This window comes from Scyliorhinus canicula, chromosome 11 (assembly GCF_902713615.1).
Source record: "Scyliorhinus canicula chromosome 11, sScyCan1.1, whole genome shotgun sequence".
Lineage (NCBI taxonomy): Eukaryota > Metazoa > Chordata > Chondrichthyes > Carcharhiniformes > Scyliorhinidae > Scyliorhinus > Scyliorhinus canicula.
Window position 1 is genome coordinate 313,689 of NC_052156.1, and position 23,692 is coordinate 337,380.

The 23,692-nt window shown below is 51.2% G+C and overlaps 1 protein-coding gene across 1 annotated transcript in view; it reads right to left on the bottom strand.

Annotated features, from left to right (window-relative positions):
* Positions 1 to 23,692, bottom strand: part of rft1 (RFT1 homolog) — a 194,828-nt gene that overhangs the window by 47,378 nt on the left and 123,758 nt on the right. The window contains exon 5 of the mRNA XM_038812000.1: positions 20,916 to 21,017. Coding sequence (XP_038667928.1) covers positions 20,916 to 21,017 — 102 coding nt within the window. The remainder of the gene's footprint in view (positions 1 to 20,915; positions 21,018 to 23,692) is intronic.

Below are 23,692 nucleotides of genomic sequence, written 5' to 3' on the forward strand. Positions count from 1 at the left end.
ACTTTTGTCCTAGGTTAATCATAGACTTTTGGACGCTAAGGGCAATTTTTCATGGCCAATCCACCCAACCTGCACATCTTTGGACTGTGGGAGGAAACCGGAGTACCCGGGGGAAACCCACGCACACATGCGGAGGATGTGTAGACTCCACACAGACAGTGACCCAAGTCGAAATCGAACTTGGGACCCTGGAGCTGTGAAGCAATTGTGCTATCCACAATGCTACCGTGCTGCCCTTAAGAAGTTAACCTACACTCCATTATTCTACCCTAATCCATGTACCTATCCAATAGCCGCTTGAAGGTCCCTAACGTTTCTGACTCAACTACTTCCACAGGCAGTGCATTCCATGCCCCCACTACTCTCTGGGTAAAGAACCTACCTCTGACATCCCCTCTATATCTCCCACCATTTATCTTAAATTTATGTCCCCTTGTAATGGTGTGTTCCACTCGGGGAAAAAGTATCTGACTGTCTACTCTATCTATTCCCCTGATCATCTCATAAACCTCTATCAAGTCGCCCCTCATCCTTCTCCGTTCTAATGAGAAAAGGCCTAGCACCCTCAACCTTTCCTCGTATGACCTACTCTCCATTCCAGGCAACATCCTGGTAAATCTCCTTTGCACCTTTTCGACAACTTCCACAACCTTCCTAAAATGAGGCGACCAGAACTGCACACAGTACTCCAAATGTGGCCTGACCAAGGTTTTGTACAGCTGCATCATCACCTCACGGCTCTTAAATTCAATCCCTCTGCTAATGAACGCTAGCACACCATAGGCCTTCTTCACAGCTCTATCCACTTGAGTGGCAACTTTCAAACATCTATGAACATAGACCCCAAGATCTCTCTGCTCCTCCACATTGCCAAGAACCCTACCGTTAACCCTGTATTCCGCGTTCATATTTGTCCTTCCAAAATGGACAACCTCACACTTGTCAGGGTTAAACTCCATCTGCCACTTCTCAGCCCAGCTCTGCATCCTATCTATGTCTCTTTGAAGCCGACAACAGCCCTCCTCACTATCCACAACTCCACCAATCTTCGTATCATCTGCAAATTTACTGACCCACCCTTCAACTCCTTCATCCAAGTCATTAATGAAAATCACAAACAGCAGAGGACCCAGAACTGATCCCTGCGGTACGCCACTGATAACTGGGCTCCAGGCTGAATATTTGCCATCCACCACCACTCTCTGTCTTCTATTGGTTAGCCAGTTCGTTATCCAACTGGCCAAATTTCCCACTATCCCATGCCTCCTTACTTTCTGCACAAGCCGACCATGGGGAACCTTATCAAATGCCTTACTAAAATCCATGTACACTACATCCACTGCTTTACCTTCATCCACATGCTTGGTCACCTCCTCAAAGAAGTCAATAAGACTTGTAAGGCAAGACCTACCCCTCACAAATCCGTGCTGACTATCCCTAATCAAGCAGTGTCTTTCCAGATGCTCAGAAATCCTATCCCTCAGTCCCGTTTCCATTACTTTGCCTACCACCGAAGTAAGACTAACTGGCCTGTAATTCCCAGGGTTATCCTGATTCCCTTTTTTGAACAGGGGCACGACATTCGCCACTCTCCAATCCTCTGGTACCACCCCTGTTGACAGCGAGGACGAAAAGATCATTGCCAACGGCTCTGCAATTTCATTTCTTGCTTCCCATAGAATCCTTCGATATATCCCGTCAGGCCCGGGGGACTTGTCTATCCTCAAGTTTTTCAAAACGCGCAACACATCTTCCTTCCTGACAAGTATCTCCTCGAGCTTATCAGTCTGTTTCACACTGTCCTCTCCAACAATATGGCCCCTCTCGTTTGTAAATACTGAAGAAAAATACTTGTTCAAGACCTCTCCTATCTCTTCAGACTCAATACACAATCTCCCGCTACTGTCCTTGATCGGACCTACCCTCGCTCTAGTCATTCTCATATTTCTCACATATGTGTAAAAGGCCTTGGGGTTTTCCGTGATCCTACCTGCCAAAGATTTTTCATGCCCTCTCTTAGCTCTCCTAATCCCTTTCTTCAGTTCCCTCCTGGCTATCTTGTATCCCTCCAGCGTCCTGTCTGAACCTTGTTTCTTCAGCCTTACGTAAGTCTCCTTCTTCCTCTTAACAAGACATTCAACCTCTCTTGTCAACCATGGTTCCCTCACTTGACCATCTCTTCCCTGCTTGACAGGGACATACATATCAAAGGCACGCAGTACCTGTTCCTTGAACAAGTTCCACATTTCACTTGTGTCCTTCCCTGACAGCCTATGTCCCCAACTTCTGCACTTCAATTCTTGTCTGACAGCATTGTATTTACCCTTTCCCCAATTATAAACCTTGCCCTGTTGCACACACCTATCCCTCTCCATAACTAAAGTGGAAGTCACAGAATTGTGGTCACTACCTCCAAAATGCTCCCCCACTAACAAATCTATCACCTGCCCTGGTTCATTACCAAGTACTAAATCCAATATGGCCTCCCCTCTGGTCGGACAATCTACATACTGTGTTAGAAAAGCTTCCTGGACACACTGCACAAACACTACCCCATCAAAACTATTTGATCAAAAGAGTTTCCACTCAATGTTTGGGAAGTTGAAGTCACCCATGACTACTACCCTGTGACTTCTGCACCTTTCCAAAATCTGTTTCCCAATCTGTTCCTCCATATCTCTGCTGCTATTGGGGGGGCCTATAGAAAACTCCCAACAAGGTGACTGCTCCTTTCCTATTTCTGACTTCAACCCATATTACCTCAGTAGGCAGATCCTCCTCGAACTGCCTTTCTGCAGCTGTTATACTATCTCTAATTAACAATACCAACCCCCCCCCCCCCCCCCCCCCCCACCTCTTTTACCATCCTCCCTAATCTTGTTGAATCATCTATAACCAGGGACCTCCAACAACCATTTCTGCCTTCTATCCAAGTTTCCGTGATGGCCACCACATCGTAGTCCCAAGTACCGATCCATGCCTTACGTTCACCCACCTTATTCCTGATGCTTCTTGCATTAAAGTATAAACACTTCAACCCATCTTCTTGCCTGCAAGTACTCTCCTTTGTCAGTGTTACCTTCCCCACTGCATCACCACACGCTTTGGCGTCCTGAATATCTGCTTCCTTAGTTGCTGGACTACAAATCCGGTTCCCATTCCCCTGCCAAATTAGTTTAAACCCTCCCGAAGAGTACTAGAAAACCTCCCCCCCAGGATATTGGTGCCCCTCTGGTTCAGATGCAACCCGTCCTGCTTGTACAGGTCCCACCTCCCCCAGAATGCACTCCAATTATCCAAATACCTGAAGCCCTCCCTCCTACACCATTCCTGCAGCCACGTGTTCAACTGCACTCTCTCCCTATTCCTAGCCTCGCTATCATGTGGCACCGGCAACAAACCAGAGATGACAACTCTGTCTGTCCTGGCCTTTAACTTCCAGCCTAACTCCCTAAACTTGTTTATTACCTTCACACCCTTTTTCCTACCTACGTCGTTGGTACCAATGTGCACCACGACTTCTGGCTGCTCACCCTCCCCCTTCAGAATCCTGAAGACACAATCCGAGACATCCCTGGCCCTGGCACCCGGGAGGCAACATACCTTTCGGGAGTCTCGCTCGCGACCACAGAATCTCCTATCTATTCCCCTAACCATTGAATCTCCTATTACTATTGCTTTTCTATGCTCCCCCCTTCCCTTCTGAGCCCCAGAGCCAGACTCAGTGCCAGAGACCTGGCCGCTGGGGCCTTCCCCCGGTAGGTCATCCCCCCAACAGCATCCAAAACGGTATACTTGTTTTGAAGGGGAACGGCCACGAGGGATCCCTGCACTGTCTGCCTGGTCGTTTTCTTTTCCCTGACTGTAACCCAGCTACTCTTGTCCAGTACCTTTGATGTGGCTACCTCCCTGTAACTCTTCTCGATAACCCCCTCTGCCTCCCGGATGATCCCAAGTTCATCCAGCTCCAGCTCCAGTTCCTTACCACGGTCTCTGAGGAGCTGGAGTTGGGTGCACTTCCCGCAGGTATAGTCAGCGGGGACACCAGTGGTATACCTCACCACCCACATCCTACAGGAGGAGCATGCAACTGCCCTAGCCTCCATCCCCTCTTACGTTACAGAATTAGCTACCCCGTAGACCAACTGGACCTCCGACTCTGCTTCCAGTCATCTGTGCTCTAAACTCCTGGCTCCTTTCACGCTCTTTGATAAATATAGGAAATGAAATGTGAGGAGCACCGTACTCCCTCCTCACCTAACTCCCTCAGTCACCAAACTCTCACTGTAGCACTCAATGCCACAAGCTCAGCACTCCCTCAGTCACCAAACTCTCACTGTAGCACTCAATGCCACAAGCTCAGCACTCCCTCAGTCACCAAACTCTCACTGTAGCACTCAAATGCCACAAGCTCAGCACTCCAGTGCAAAAAGGATGCAGGAAGGATGTTCCCAATGGTGGAGGTGCCCAGACCCAGGGGTCACAGTCTGAGGATACGGGGTAGACCATTTAGGACAGAGATGAGGAGAAAGTGAGTGGTGAGTCTGTGGATCGGAAGAGGGCTCCCACAAAACATGGAAACATTTACCAAGCTGTTTGAGGATCTGTTCGTAACCAGCAACCAATAAGGGAAGGGGGTAACCGATACAGGGGGAAACAGGAGGGGAAGATATCAAAGATGGGACGGAAGAAGGCGCAACCCAAGGGAAGTAGGGCAGAGGGGCCAAATGGGCAAGGCGAAGGGAGGACAGCCCAGGAAGCATTGCCCAGAATAGCAACAGGAAGGACCCAACCCCCCCCCCCCCCACACACACCCCACACCCACCCCACCCATAGACACACACCCCACCCACACACACGCCCCACACAGACACACACCCCATCCACACATACCCCACCCACACACACGCATCCCACCCACACACATACCCCACCCACACACACACAGCGCACCCCACCCACACACATACCCCACCCACACACACACAGCGCACAAACACACCCCACCCCCCACACACACACACCCACCCCGCGCGCACACACATTCCGCACACACCCCCCCCACATACACACACACCCACACATGCACACACCCCGACACACACACACCCCACACGCCCCCCACAGACACACCCCATACGCACCCATACGCATCCACACACACCCCCCCCACACCCCACACACATCTCACACTCCACAAACCTCCCCCCACACACACACACCCCGCACACAAGCAGACACCCCCCACTCCCCCACCGCCCACACCCACCCCCCACACAAGCACACACCCTCCCCACACACACCCCCCCCACAAACACACACCCCCCACAAACACACACCCCCCACAAACACACACCCCCCACAAACACACACCCCCCACACCCACACCCCCCACAATCACACTCCCCCACACACACACCCCACATACGCACACACACCCCCACACAACACTCCACACACCCAACACACATACATACACCCCACACAACACACACACCACACACACACCCACCTCACTCACACTCGCTCACACTCGCTCACACTCGCTCACACTCGCTCACACTCACTCACACTCACTCACACTCACTCACACTCACTCACACTCACTCACACTCACTCACACTCCACCCCCCCACACAAACACACCCCCCCCACACACCTCACACTCCACACCCCACCCACACACTAACATCCCACACACACACACACATACACCCCGCACACAAGCACAGACAACCCCCCCACACACACACCCCACAAACACACCACACACACTCACCCCACACAACTCACCCCCACACACAAGCACCCCCCCCGCACACACCCCATCCACACAAGCACCCCACACACACCCCATACACACACACTCCATACACACACCCCACACAAGCACGCACCCACACAAGCACGCACCCACACAAGCACCCCCAACACACACACCCAACATACATCCCACACACAAATACCCCACACGCACACCCCCCCCCCACACACACAAACACTCACACTCCACACACAATCCTCCCATACACACACACACACAACCCCCACACATAACACACACACTCCCTACACCCCACACACACACACATACATACACCCCACACACACAACACTCACACAAACACACTCCACACACACCCCCGGACACACACACACAACACACACATCCCCCCCCCCCCACACACACACACATACCCTACACATACACTACACACACACACACAACCCCCCCACACACACATACATCCCCCACACACTCATACACCCCCCACACACTCATACACCCCCCACACACAACACTCACACTTCACACACCCACCCCATGAACACACACACTCACAAGTACACCCTACACACACGTACACCCCACTGTCATGTGAGAGTACCTTTACGACATTGATGTTTAAGCAATGTACCTTTAACAAATGGAGCAGCTCATATTACTGATGTGATGTCAGAGGGTGAGGGGAGCTGACTTCTGCTTTTTGGGAGTTTTAGTTTCAGTTTTGAGGAAAAGACCTGGGGTGTGTCTGTGGTTTTGCAGTGAGCTGGATCTGCTGTGATCTCTGCCAGGAACGACTATCTCTGAATCATTTGGGTGATTTAAACTCATAATAGTAATGTCTTTAACCTGATGTGTTTCTGTTGAAAGGTGTTAAGTCTTTTGGAGGTTTGAAGGAACATTTTGAGGGATTATTTAGTGTTGTATTATTTTCGGGGTTATCTTTGAAGTAAGGGGTGTTAAGGGATCCAATGTTTATTTTAGAAGGTTAAGTTGAATTCATGGAATAAACATTGTTTTGTGTTTAAAAATCCACGTGTCCATAATTCTAATACCACACCTGGAGACCGAGCCGTGTGCTTCAAAAGCAACAATACATTATAGGGAGAGGTTGGTTCAACTCCATGATACATTTTGGGGTTCTGAAAACGCCGCTCCCATAACAATTGGGGGCTTGAGGGGGATAAAAGTCTATCTATTGGATTGGCTTTTGTGAACTTAAAGACAGTGAAGGATTGTTGCTTTTCCGGTGTGGTATTTTAGTTTAAGTGGGGAGAGTGTTGTGGACAATGGCTCTTTCAGAGGCTCAGAAGTTTTTGGGGGTGGAGAATGTCACACGCAGTACCTTATGGACAGAGACAAAAAGGAGACTGTTAGATTTGGCAAAAACATTGCAGTTAACATTACCTGACAAAATGCGAAAAGATGAGGTAATTATGGCGGTGGATAAGCATTTAAAGTTGCCTGAGATACAGTCTGACTCATTGGAAATGGCAAAAACTCAGTTGCAAATTAAACAAATGGAACATGAGAAAGAATTAAAGCGGCTTGAATACGAAAGAGAGAGAGAGAGAGAAGAAAAAGAAAGAGAGGGAAAGAGGAAAAAGAAAGAGTGAGAGAGAAAAAGTAAAGGCGAGAGAAGAAAGGAGAAAAGAAAGAATAGCCCTTGCAGAACAAAAAGAAAAAGAAAGGGAGATACAGATCAGGGAAAAAGATAAAGGGAGGGAGTTTGAACTTCAGAAAATGGCCATGAAACATGAAAATCAATTAAAATTGGCAGACATAAAGGGAAACGTACAGTTGGATGATAGTGATGAGGATAGTGAGAAAGAGCGTCATAGTCAAAGGCTTGGTGGAAATCTATTTAAATATGTCCAAGCATTGCCAAAGTTTGACGAGAAGGAAGTGGAAGCCTTTTTCATTTCATTTGAGAAGGTAGCTAAACAAATGAAATGGCCACAGGACATGTGAGTGTTACTGATTCAAACAAAGCTGGTAGGTAGAGCTTGTGAAGTGTTTGCATCACTACTGGAGGAGATATCTGGGACGTATGAGGAGGTGAAAAAATCCATCTTAAGTGCATATGAACTAGTGCCTGAAGCCTACAGACAACGGTTTAGAAATTTAACAAAAAAATTTGGTCAAACATACATGGAGTTTGAAAGGCTCAGAGTAATTTTGATAGGTGGATAAGGGCTTTGAAAATAGACCAAACGTGTGAAGCTCTCAGAGAAATTATACTTTTGGAGGAGTTTAAAAATTCAATTCCTGATGTAGTGAGAACTCATGTGGAAGAAGTGGGTTAAAACTGCGAGATTAGCAGCAGAAATGGCAAATGATTATGAATTAGTTCATAAATCAAAGATTGGTTTCTGACATCAAGTGGTAAAGGTAAAGGTGATCTGATGGGAGACAAAAAAATAAAAATAAATTAAAAAATAAATTGCTTATTGTCACGAGTAGGCTTCAATTAAGTTACTGTGAAAAGCCCCTAGTTGCCACATTCCAGCGCCTGTCCGGGGAGGCTGGTACGGGAATCGAACCGTGCTGCTGGCCTGCTTGGTCTGCTTTAAAAGCCAGCGATTTAGCCCAGTGAGCTAAACCAGCCCCTATAACAGTAAATAAAGACAATAAAGAGTGTACACCTCAGATTAAAAAAGAAATCCAGGAGGGTGGAAAAGAGATGAAAAGTGTCAAATGTTTTCACTGTAATAAACTAGGCCATGTAAAGTCACAGTGTTGGTGGTTGAAGAAAAGCACTGGGAAGGCTGATGTGGTCAAACAGGATAAGACAGTGGGATTTGTTGGAGAGGTAAAGGAAAGCCCAAGGGAAGCGAAGGAGGTGCAAACGATTGTACAGCCTGTTCAAGAAGTAATTGTTAAGAAGGTGCCAGATGTCTTTCAAGAATTTACTTGTGTGGGTAAAGTTTACTCATGTGTATTAGGAGGAGCAGGTAAAGAAGTCAATTTTCAGAGATCCAGGGGCTAGTCAATCTTTAATGGTAAGAGATGAGGAATTATGTAGTTTGGGAAGAATTTTGCCAGAAAAGGTGGTGATATGAGTCCACCAAATTCATTCTTTTTGAACTAATTTTTGGTCATGAGGTAAGAGGACCACTTAAATTAGAATTAGAATTATAATTGTACAGCACAGAACAGACCCTTCGGCCCTTGATGTTGTGCCGAGCAATGATCACCCTACTCAAGCCCACGTATCCACCCTATACCAGTAACCCAACAACCCCCATTAACCTTATTTTCTTTAGGACACTAAGGGCAATTTAGCCTGGCCAATCCACGTAACCCGCACATCTTTGGACTGTGGGAGGAAACCGGAGCACCCGGAGAAAACCCACGCACACACGGGGAGGACGTGCAGACTCCGCACAGACAGTGAATTTTATGTGGTAAAATTGATTAAGGAAAAATTAATGGGTGAGAAATCGGAAATTACACTATTGGATTACGTGTCAAATTTTAGGGAAGGATTAAATAGAGCAGGTGAATTAGCTGGACAACATTTGAAAGTTGCACAAAATGTGATGAAACGGGTTGCGGACAAGAAATCCAAAGTTCGTAGTTTTGTCAGTGGGGATAAAGTTTTAGTGTTGTTACCAGTGGTAGGCGAGCCTTTAAAAGCGAGGTTTTGTGAACCGTATCAGATTGAAAGGAAATTAAGTGAGGTGAATTATGTGGTAAAACACCAGATAGAAGGAAGACTCACCGAGTGTGTCATGTGAATATGCTTAAAAGGTACTTTGAAAGGGAAGGAGAGAAAAATGAAGTTTTATTGATTCTAACTCAAAGTGACGAACCAAATCCAGATGACTGTGAATTTGACATACCTCAAATTAAATTGGAAAATGAGGATGTTCTTAAAAATTGGGATGAATTGTTAAGTTACCTTCCAGAGGAAAAACGAACTGACCTGAAAGAGTTATTGATATCACATGGGCAAGTTTGTAGAGATAAATTGGGAAGTACTAAAATGGCAGTACATGATGTAGATGTGGGAAATGCTGTTCCTATCAAACAACATCCATATAGACTTAATCCTTTAAAATTGGCACAGGTTAACAGAGATTAAGAGTATGCTTAAAAATGACATAATTGAAGTGGGTTGCAGCCAATGGAGCTCACCCATAGTGATGGTACCTAAACCAGACGGTACCCAACGTTTGTGTGGACTATCGAAAGGTGAATGCAGTTACAAGAACGGACTCTTACCCTATCCCACATTTGGAAGATTGCATTGAGAAAGTGGGACAATCCGCTTTTATTTCCAAATTGGATTTACTTAAAGGTTACTGGCAAGTACCTTTATCTGAAAGGGCAAAGGAAATTTCAGCTTTTGTGACTCCAGATGGCATATACCAATTCAAAGTTATTTTGGCATGAAAAACACCCCAGCAACATTTCAACGGTTAACTAATACAGTCGTTTCAGGATTACCCAATTGTGCGGTATACATCGATGATCTGGTAGAGTTCAGCCAGACATGGAAAGAACATTTAAAACATCTGAGGGAGTTATTCGATCGACTTCAGGAGGCGGGTTTGGTGATGAACCTAGCCGAAAGTGAATTTGGAGAAGCCCGAATCACTTTCCTTGAGGAGTTTCCGATACCCTCAAGACAAAGGGAAATAATGCGATCTCTTAGCAGGAATGAATTTGATCAAACCTTTGTGCAAAAGATTTGTAGCGTGGTTACTCCACTGCTGGACTTGCTAAAGAAACGTCAAAAATTTCAATGGACAGGGACTTTCAACAGGCAAATGACTGCCTGAAAGCTGTGATAACCGATGCTCCTGTATTGGAGAATTGCAAGGGACTCTGTGATCAGATTGAACTGAAGTATCTAACTTTAAAGAGAATTGCCGAGACTTTCTTGTTCAAAGAAACTGTCAATCGAGAAGGATTTCAGTTGGAGAAAGAAGAACGGGAAAGATGGACTTTATTATTATGCCTGTTTGCGTGTGTTGTTTGTTTTTGTGAAAGAAAAAAGTACATTTACTGTGTGCATTTCTTAGTGGATGGTGCAAAAGTGAAAATGAAACCATCTTGAAGTTGATGGGTTTTTTTTACTTGGGGGGAGGTGTCATGTGAGAGTGCATTTAAGAAATGGATGTTTAAGCAATGTACCTTTAAGAAATGAGGCAGCTCATATTACTGAAATGATGTCAGAGGGTGGGGGGAGCTGCTGAGCTCACTTCTGCTTTTTGGGAGTTTTAGTTTCAGTTTTGAGGAAAAGAGCTTAGGTGTGTCTGTGTTTTGCAGTGAGCTGGATCTGCGGTGATCTCTACCAGGAACGACTATCTCTGAATCATTTGGGTGATTTAAACTCATAATAGTAATGTCTTTAACCTGATGTGTTTCTGTTTAAAGGTGTGAAGTCTTTTGGAGGTTTGAAGGAACATTTTGAGGGATTATTTAGTGTTGTATTATTTTCGGGGTTATCTTTGAAGTAAGGGGTGTTAAGAGATCCAATGTTTATTTTAAAAGGTTAAGTTGAATTCATGGAATAAACATTGTTTTGTGTTTAAAAATCCACGTGTCCATAATTGTAATACCACACCTGGAGACCGAGCCGTGTGCTTCAAAAGCAACAATACATTCAAGGGAGAGGTTGGTTGAACTCCATGATACATTTTGGGGTTCTGAACATGCCGCTCCCATAACGCGACACACACACACACACACCTACACACCCCCCCCCCACACATACATAAACCCCCCACACACACATGCACCCCACACACACCCTGTACACATACACCCACCCCACACACACACATACACCCACCCCACACACACACATACACCCCCACACACACACATACACCCCCACACACACACATACACCCCCCACACACCCACCCCACCCACACACACACCCCGCCCCCACACACACAGCCCACACACACCGCACACCCCCACACATAGACACACACCCCCTACACAGACACACACACCCTGCACAGATACACACACCCTGCACAGACACACACACCCTGCACAGACACACACACCCTGCACAGACACACACACCCTGCACAGACACACACACCCTACACAGACACACACACCCTACACAGACACACACACCCTACACAGACACACACACCCTACACAGACACACACACCCTACACAGACACACACACCCTACACAGACACACACACCCTACACAGACACACACACCCTACACAGACACACACACCCTGCACAGACACACACCCTGCACAGACACACACCCTGCACAGACACACACACCCTGCACAGACACACACACCCTGCACAGACACACACACCCTGCACAGACACACACACCCTGCACAGACACACACACCCTGCACAGACACACACACCCTACACAGACACACACACCCTGCAGACACACACACCCTGCACAGACACACACACCCTGCACAGACACACACACCCTGCACAGACACACACACCCTACACAGACACACACACCCTACACAGACACACACACCCTACACAGACACACACACCCTGCAGACACACACACCCTGCACAGACACACACACCCTGCAGACACACACACCCTGCACAGACACACACGCCCTGCACAGACACACACACCCTACACAGACACACACACCCTGCACAGACACACACACCCTGCACAGACACACACACCCTGCAGACACACACACCCTGCAGACACACACACCCTGCACAGACACACACACCCTACACAGACACACACACCCTGCACAGACACACACACCCTACACAGACACACACACCCTGCACAGACACACACCCTACACAGACACACACACCCTACACAGACACACACCCTACACAGACACACACACCCTACACAGACACACACCCTGCACAGACACACACACCCTGCAGACACACACACCCTGCGCAGACACACACACCCTGCAGACACACACACCCTGCACAGACACACACACCCTGCAGACACACACACCCTACACAGACACACACACCCTGCACAGACACACACACCCTGCACAGACACACACACCCTGCACAGACACACACACCCTACACAGACACACACACCCTGCACAGACACACACACCCTGCACAGACACACACACCCTGCACAGACACACACACCCTGCACAGACACACACACCCTGCACAGACACACACACCCTGCAGACACACACACCGTACACAGACACACACACCCTGCACAGACACACACCCTACACAGACACACACACCCTGCACAGACACACACGCCCTACACAGACACACACACCCTGCACAGACACACACACCCTGCACAGACACACACACCCTGCACAGACACACACACCCTGCACAGACACACACACCCTACACAGACACACACACCCTACACAGACACACACCCTACACAGACACACACACCCTGCACAGACACACACACCCTACACAGACACACACACCCTACACAGACACACACACCCTGCACAGACACACACACCCTGCACAGACACACACACCCTGCACAGACACACACACCCTGCAGACACACACACCGTACACAGACACACACACCCTGCACAGACACACACACCCTGCAGACACACACACCGTACACAGACACACACCGTACACAGACACACACACCCTGCACAGACACACACACCGTACACAGACACACACACCCTGCACAGACACACACACCGTACACAGACACACACACCCTACACAGACACACACACCCTGCACAGACACACACACCCTGCACAGACACACACACCCTGCACAGACACACACACCCTGCACAGACACACACCGTACACAGACACACACACCCTGCACAGACACACACACCCTGCAGACACACACACCCTACACAGACACACACACCCTGCACAGACACACACACCCTGCACAGACACACACGCCCTGCACAGACACACACACCCTGCACAGACACACACACACCCTGCACAGACACACACACCGTACACAGACACACACACCCTGCACAGACACACACACCCTGCAGACACACACACCGTACACAGACACACACCCTGCACAGACACACACACCGTACACAGACACACACACCCTGCACAGACACACACACCGTACACAGACACACACACCCCTGCACAGACACACACACCCTGCAGACACACACACCCTGCAGACACACACACCGTACACAGACACACACCCTGCACAGACACACACACCCTGCACAGACACACACACCCTGCAGACACATACCCTACACAGACACACACACCCTGCACAGACACACCACACCCTGCACAGACACACACACCCTACACAGACACACACACCCTACACAGACACACACACCCTGCACAGACACACACACCCTACACAGACACACACACTACACAGACACACACACCCTGCACAGACACACACACCCTGCACAGACACACACACCCTGCACAGACACACACACCCTGCACAGACACACACACCCTACACAGACACACACACCCTGCAGACACACACACCCTGCACAGACACACACACCCTGCAGACACACACACCCTGCACAGACACACACACCCTGCACAGACACACACACCCTGCACAGACACACACACCCTGCACAGACACACACACCCTGCACAGACACACACACACCCTGCACAGACACACACACCTGCACAGACACACACACCCTGCAGACACACACACCCTGCACAGACACACACACCCTACACAGACACACACACCCTGCACAGACACACACACCCTGCACAGACACACACACCCTGCACAGACACACACACCCTGCACAGACACACACACCCTGCACAGACACACACACCCTGCACAGACATACCCCACACACCCTGCACAGACATACCCCACACACCCTGCACAGACATACCCCACACACCCTGCACAGACACACACACCCTACACAGACACACACACCCTGCACAGACACACACACCCTGCACAGACACACACACCCTGCAGACACACACACCCTGCACAGACACACACACACCCTACACAGACACACACACCCTGCACAGACACACACACCCTGCACAGACACACACACCCTGCACAGACACACACACCCTGCACAGACACACACACCCTGCACAGACACACACACCCTGCACAGACATACCCCACACACCCTGCACAGACATACCCCACACACCCTGCACAGACATACCCCACACACCCTGCACAGACATACCCCACACACCCTGCACAGACACACACACCCTGCACAGACACACACGCCCTGCACAGACACACACACCCTGCACAGACATACCCCACACACCCTGCACAGACACACACACCCTGCACAGACACACACGCCCTGCACAGACACACACACCCTGCACAGACACACACACCCTGCAGACACACACACCCTGCACAGACACACACACCCTGCACAGACACACACACCCTACACAGACACACACACCCTACCACAGACACACACACCCTACACAGACACACACACCCTGCACAGACACACACACCCTGCACAGACACACACACCCCTGCACAGACACACACACCCTGCACAGACACACACACCCTGCACAGACACACACACCCTGCACAGACACACACGCCCTGCACAGACACACACACCCTGCACAGACACACACACCCTGCCACAGACACCCACACCCTGCAGACACACACACCCTACACAGACACACACACCCTGCACAGACACACACACCCTGCACAGACACACACACCCTACACAGACACACACACCCTGCCACAGAACACACACCCCTGCACAGACACACACACCCCTGCACAGACACACACACCCTGCACAGACACACACACCCTACAGACACACACACCCTACACAGACACACACACCCTACACAGACACACACACCCTACACAGACACACACACCCTACACAGACACACACACCCTACACATGACCACACACACCCTGCACAGACACACACCTCCACAGACACACACCCCCACACAGACACACACACCCTGCACAGACACACCACCCTTCACAGACACACCCACCCTGCAGACAACACACACCTGCACAGACACACATCACCCTGCACAGACACACACACCGTACACAGACACACACACCCTGCAGACACACACACCCTACACAGACACACACACCCTGCACAGACACACACACCCTGCACAGACACACACACCGTACACAGACACACACACCCTGCACAGACACACACACCGTACACAGACACACACACCCTGCACAGACACACACACCCTGCAGACACACACACCGTACACAGACACACACCGTACACAGACACACACCGTACACAGACACACACACCCTGCACAGACACACACACCCTGCACAGACACACACACCTACACAGACACACACACCCTGCACAGACACACACACCCTGCAGACACACACACCGTACACAGACACACACCGTACACAGACACACACCCTGCACAGACACACCACACCCTGCACAGACACACACACCCTGCATACACACACACCGTACACAGACACACACACCCTGCACAGACACACACACCCTGCAGACACACACACCGTACACAGACACACACCCGTACACAGACACACACCCTGCACAGACACACACACCCTGCACAGACACACACACCCTGCAGACACATACCCTACACAGACACACACACCCTGCACAGACACACACACCCTGCACAGACACACACACCCTACACAGACACACACACCCTACACAGACACACACACCCTACACAGACACACACACCCTACACAGACACACCACCCTGCGCAGACACACACACCCTGCACAGACACACACACCCTACACAGACACACACACCCTGCAGACACACACACCCTGCACAGACACACACACCCTACACAGACACACACACCCTGCAGACACACACACCCTGCACAGACACACACACCCTGCACAGACATACCCCACACACCCTGCACAGACATACCCACACACCCTGCACAGACACACACACCCTGCACAGACACACACGCCCTGCACAGACACACACACCCTGCACAGACACACACACCCTGCACAGACACACACACCCTGCACAGACACACACACCCTGCACAGACACACACACCCTGCACAGACACACACACCCTGCAGACACACACACCCTGCACAGACACACACACCCTGCACAGACACACACACCCTGCACAGACACACACGCCCTGCACAGACACACACGCCCTGCACAGACACACACACACCCTGCACAGACACACACACCCTGCAGACACACACACCCTGCAGACACACACACCCTACACAGACACACACACCCTACACAGACACACACACCCTACACAGACACACACACCCTACACAGACACACACACCCTGCACAGACACACACACCCTACACAGACACACACCCCTGCACAGACACACACACCCTGCACAGACACACACACCCTGCAGACACACACACCCTGCACAGACACACACACCCTGCACAGACACACACACCCTACACAGACACACACACCCTACACAGACACACACACCCTACACAGACACACACACCCTGCACAGACACACACACCCTACACAGACACACACACCCTGCACAGACACACACACCCTACACAGACACACACCACCCTGCACAGACACACACACCCACCTACACGCACACACACCCTACACAGACACACACACACTACACAGACACACACACCCTGCACAGACACACACACCCTACAAGACACACACACCCTGCACAGACACACACACCTGCAGACACACACACCCTGCAACAGACCCACACATACCCCTGCAGGACACACACACACTGCAGACACACACACCCTGCACAGACACACACGCCCTGCACAGACACACACACCCTGCAGACACACACCCTGCACAGACACACACGCCCTGCACAGACACACACACCCTGCAGACACACACACTGCAGACACACACACCCTGCACAGACACACCACCTGCACAGACACACACACACTGCACAGACACACACACCCTGCACAGCACACACACCCTGCACAGACACACACACCCTGCAGACACACACACCCTGCACAACACACACACCCTGCACAGACACACACCCCTACACAGACACACACACCCTGCAGACACACACACCCTACACAGACACACACACCCTGCACAGACACACACACCCTGCACAGACACACACCCTACACAGACACACACACCCTGCACAGACACACACCACCCTGCACAGACACACACACACCCTGCACAGACACACACACCCTACACAGACACACACACCCTACACAGACACACCACCCTACACAGACACACACACCCTGCACAGACACACACACCCTGCACAGACACACACACCCTGCACAGACACACACACCCTGCACAGACACACACGCCCTGCACAGACACACACACCCTGCACAGACACACACACCCTGCACAGACACACACACCCTGCAGACACATACCCTACACAGACACACACGCCCTGCACAGACACACACACCCTGCACAGACACACACACCCTGCACAGACACACACCCTGCACAGACACACACACCCTGCACAGACACACACACCCTGCACAGACACACACACCCTACACAGACACACACCCTGCACAGACACACACACCCTGCACAGACACACACCCTCACAGACACACACACCCTGCCAGACACACACACCCTACACAGACACACCACACCCTACCCAGACACACACACCCTGCACAGACACACCACCCTGCACAGGACACACACACCCTCCACAGACACACACACCCTGCACAGACCACACACCCCTGCACAGACACACACACCCTGCACAGACACACACACCCTGCACAGACACACACACCCTGCACAGACACACACACCCTGCACAGACACACACCCTACGCAGACATCACACACCATGCCAAGACACCCACACCCTGCAGACACACACACCCTGCAGACACACACACCCTGCACAGACACACAAACCCCTGCAGACACACACACCCTAGCCAGACACACACACCCTACACAGACACACACACCCTGCAGACACACACACCCTTGCAGACCACACACACCCTACACAGACACACACACCCTACACAGACACACACACCCTGACACAGCCACACAACCCTCCAGACACACACCACCCTGCACAGACACACACACCCGCACAGACACACACACCCTGCACAGACACACCACCCTACACAGACACACACACCCCTGCACAGACCACACACCCTGCACAGACACACCCCCTCCACAGACACACACACCCTGCACAGACACACACACCCTGCAGACACACACACCCTGCAGACACACACACCCTACACAGACACACACACCCTGCAGACACACACACCCTACACAGACACACACACCCTACACAGACACACACCCCCTGCAGACAACACACACCCCTGCAGACACACACACCCTGCACAGACACACCAACCTGCACAGACACACACACCCTGGCACAGACAGCCACGCCCTGCACAGACACACACCCCTGCAGACACACACACCCTACACAGAACACACACACCCTACACAGGACACACACACCCTGCACAGACACACACGACCCTGCACAGACACACACACCCTGCAGACACACACACCTGCACAGAGCACCACAACCCTTCAGACACACACACCCTGCACAGACACACACACCTACACAGACCACACACCTACACAGACACACACACCCTGCAGACACACACACCCTGCAGACACACACACCCTGCACAGACACACACACCCTGCAGACACACACACCCTACACAGAACACACACACCCTACACAGACACACACACGCTACAGGACACACACACCATGCACAGACACACACACCATACACAGACACAACACACCCTGCAGACACACACACCCGCACAGACACACACACCCTACACAGACACCACACACCCTGCAGACCACACACACCCTCCACAGACACACACACCCTGCCCACACACACACACCCTACACAGACCCACCACACCTACACAGACACCACACACCCTGCACAGGACACACACACCCTACACAGACACACACACCTCTGCACAGCCACACACACCCATACACAGACACACACACCCTGCAGACACACACACCCTGCACAGACACACCACCCTACACAGACACACACACCCTACACAGACACACACACCCTGCAGACACACACACCCTGCACAGACACACACACCCTGCACAGACACACACACCCTGCACAGACACACACACCCTGCACAGACACACAAACCCTGCACAGACACACACACCCTACACAGACACACACACCCTGCACAGACACACACACCCTGCACAGACACACACACCCTGCACAGACACACACACCCTACACAGACACACACACCCTGCACAGACACACACACCCTGCAGACACACACACCCTGCAGACACACACACCCTGCAGACACACACACCCTGCACAGACACACACCCTACACAGACACACACACCCTGCACAGACACACACACCCTGCAGACACACACACCCTGCAGACACACACACCCTACACAGACACACACACCCTGCACAGACACACACCCTACACAGACACACACACCCTACACAGACACACACACCCTGCAGACACACACACCCTACACAGACACACACACCCTGCACAGACACACACCCTACACAGACACACACACCCTGCACAGACACACACACCCTGCAGACACACACACCCTGCACAGACACACACCCTACACAGACACACACACCCTGCACAGACACACCCCACACACCTGCACATATATTCTCCAGGTATTGGCATCAAACCACATTAACTTCCAGCTTGCACTACAGTTTGTACTAGACACTCTCAATAGATCCTTCATCAATTATACTTGCTTCTTGTTTATTTAAGCTTATAATAACAACACTACTACAGCCAAATGTGAATGATCAACAGAAAACAAAATGTAAAAAGGGGGAGGGGTTAGGCTATGTTTTGGGGTTTTGTGTTCGAGGTTTTAGTCTGTCTTGTCGTTTTATACTATTGTGTATTATATAAAATAAAAATCTTCACTAAAAAAACATATAGGCAACCCACCTGGGCCAGAGAGAATATACAGAGACCCCAGTGCGGTGCGATTGTGACACACAAAACAGTCAGCACACACTTTGCAACCATAGCTATGCTCTCTGCGATCACCTGAAAAACAAAACAAAGTCCACAAAAGGCATGAATCCCGAGGAATCAGCAACTTGCCAACACTGACCCCTGTCCCAGACCCGAGGAATCAGCAACCTGCCGACACTGACCCCTGTCCCAGACCCGAGGAATCAGCAACCTGCCAACACTGACCCCTGTCCCAGACCCGAGGAATCAGCAACCTGCCGACACTGACCCCTGTCCCAGACCCGAGGAATCAGCAACCTGCCAACACTGACCCCTGTCCCAGACCCGAGGAATCAGCAACCTGCCGACACTGACCCCTGTCCCAGACCCGAGGAATCAGCAACCTGCCGACACTGACCCCTGTCCCAGACCCGAGGAATCAGCAACCTGCCGACACTGACCCCTGTCCCAGACCCGAGGAATCAGCAAACTGCCGACACTAACCCCTGTCCCAGACCCGAGGAATCAGCAACCTGCCAACACTGACCCCTGTCCAGACCCGAGGAATCAGCAACCTGCCGACACTGACCCCTGTCCCAGACCCGAGGATCAGCAACCTGCCGACACTGACCCCTGTCCCAGACCCGAGGAATCAGCAACCTGCCGACACTGACCCCTGTCCCAGGCCTGAGGAATCAGCAACCTGCCAACACTGACCCCTGTCCCAGACCCGAGGAATCAGCAACCTGCCGACATTGACCCCTGTCCCAGACCCGAGGAATCAGCAACCTGCCGACATTGATCCCTGTCCCAGACCCGAGGAATCAGCAACCTGCCGGACACTGACCCCTGTCCCAGACCCGAGGAATCAGCAACCTGCAACACTGACCCCTGTCCCAGACCCGAGGAATCAGCAACCTGCCGACATTGATCCGTGTCCCAGACCCGAGGAATCAGCAACCTGCCAACATTGACCCCTGTCCCAGACCCGAGGAATCAGCAACCTGCCGACACTGACCCCTGTCCCAGACCCGAGGAATCAGCAACCTGCCGACACTGACCCCTGTCCCAGACCAGAGGAATCAGCAACCTGCCAACACTGACCCCCGTCCCAGGCCTGAGGAATCAGCAACCTGCCGACATTGACCCTGTCCCAGACCAGAGGAATCAGCAACCTGCCGACATTGACCCCTGTCCCAGACCCGAGGAATCAGCAACCTGCCGACACTGACCCCAGTCCCAGACCCGAGGAATCAGCAACCTGCCGACACTGACCCCTGTCCCAGACCCGAGGAATCAGCAACCTGCCGACATTGACCCCTGTCCCAGACCCGAGGAATCAGCAACCTGCCGACATTGACCCCTGTCCCAGACCCGAGGAATCAGCAACCTGCCAACACTGACCCCCGTCCCAGGCCTGAGGAATCAGCAACCTGCCAACACTGACCCACCTTAGACACAAGAATAAAATAGTAGTTGCGACAGGTGACCACACTGTCCGTCGAGCCTGCTCCACAATATCCTTCATTAAATACAAGATCATAGGAAACAGCTTAATTAGGTCCTGTGCACGTCGTGTCTGCTCCACCATTTAAACAGATCACGGTTGATCATTTCGGGCAGCATGGTAGCACGGTGGTTAACACTGTTGCTTCACACCTACCAGGGTCCCAGGTTCGATTCCTGGCTTGGGTCACTGTCTGTGCGGAGTCTGCACGTTCTCCCCGTATTTGCGTGGGTTTCCTCTGTATGCTCCGGTTTCCTCCCACAGTCATAAGATGTGCAGGTCAGGTGGATTGTCCATGCTAAATTGCCCCTTAGTGTCCTAAAAAGTTAGTGGAGTTTCTGGGTTGCAGGCATAGGGTGTAGGTATGGGCTTGGCTAGGGTGCTCTTTCCAGGGGCCGGTGCAGACTCGATGGGCTGAATGGCCTCCTTCAGCACTGGAAATTCTATGATCTACCTCCACCTCTCCCCTCTCTACTCGAATCTCCCATGGAATCAAACTCTGGGCTCGATTCAGTGACCTCGTCGTGCCCGATTTGGTGTCAGGATCAGGCCATTAACTTTCGCAAGATTCGCAAAACCTGAAACATCTGGCCAGATTCCTGTCGTCACTGGGTGTGATTCAGATCAGCATATTTAAATTAATATCCATAACCGGATTCACCCGGGACTCGTCGGCTGCTCCCGGGAGACTTCGACTGGGTGCCGATTAGTTCTGCTCCACACAAACATGGACCAGGCACATGATCACCTGGAGGGGGGGGGGGTCTCCAAGGACATTAGAGACCCCCTGGGTGGTCAGGGACAAGGCAGGGTGGTACCCTGGAATTCCCATCCCCAAGAAACAGCCCACTAAACCTGCCATTCATAAGACCATAAGACATAGGAGCAGAATTAGGCCAGTCGGCCCATCGAGTCTCCTCCGCCATTCAATCATGGCTGATCATTCCCATTCTCCTGCCTTCTCCCCATAACCTCTGATCCCCTTATTAATCAAGACCCTATCTATCTCTGTCTTAAAGACACTCAGTGATTTGGCCTCCACAGCCTTCTGTGGCAAAGAGTTCAACAGATTCACCACCCTCTGGCTGAAAAAAATCCTCATCATCTCTGTTTTATGATGTGGAGATGCCGGCGTTGGACTGGGGTGAGCACAGTAAGAAGTCTTACAACACCAGGTTAAAGTCTAACCTGTTGCACTTTAACCTGGTGTTGTAAGACTTCTTACTATCTCTATTTTAAAGGATCGTTCCTTTAATCTGAG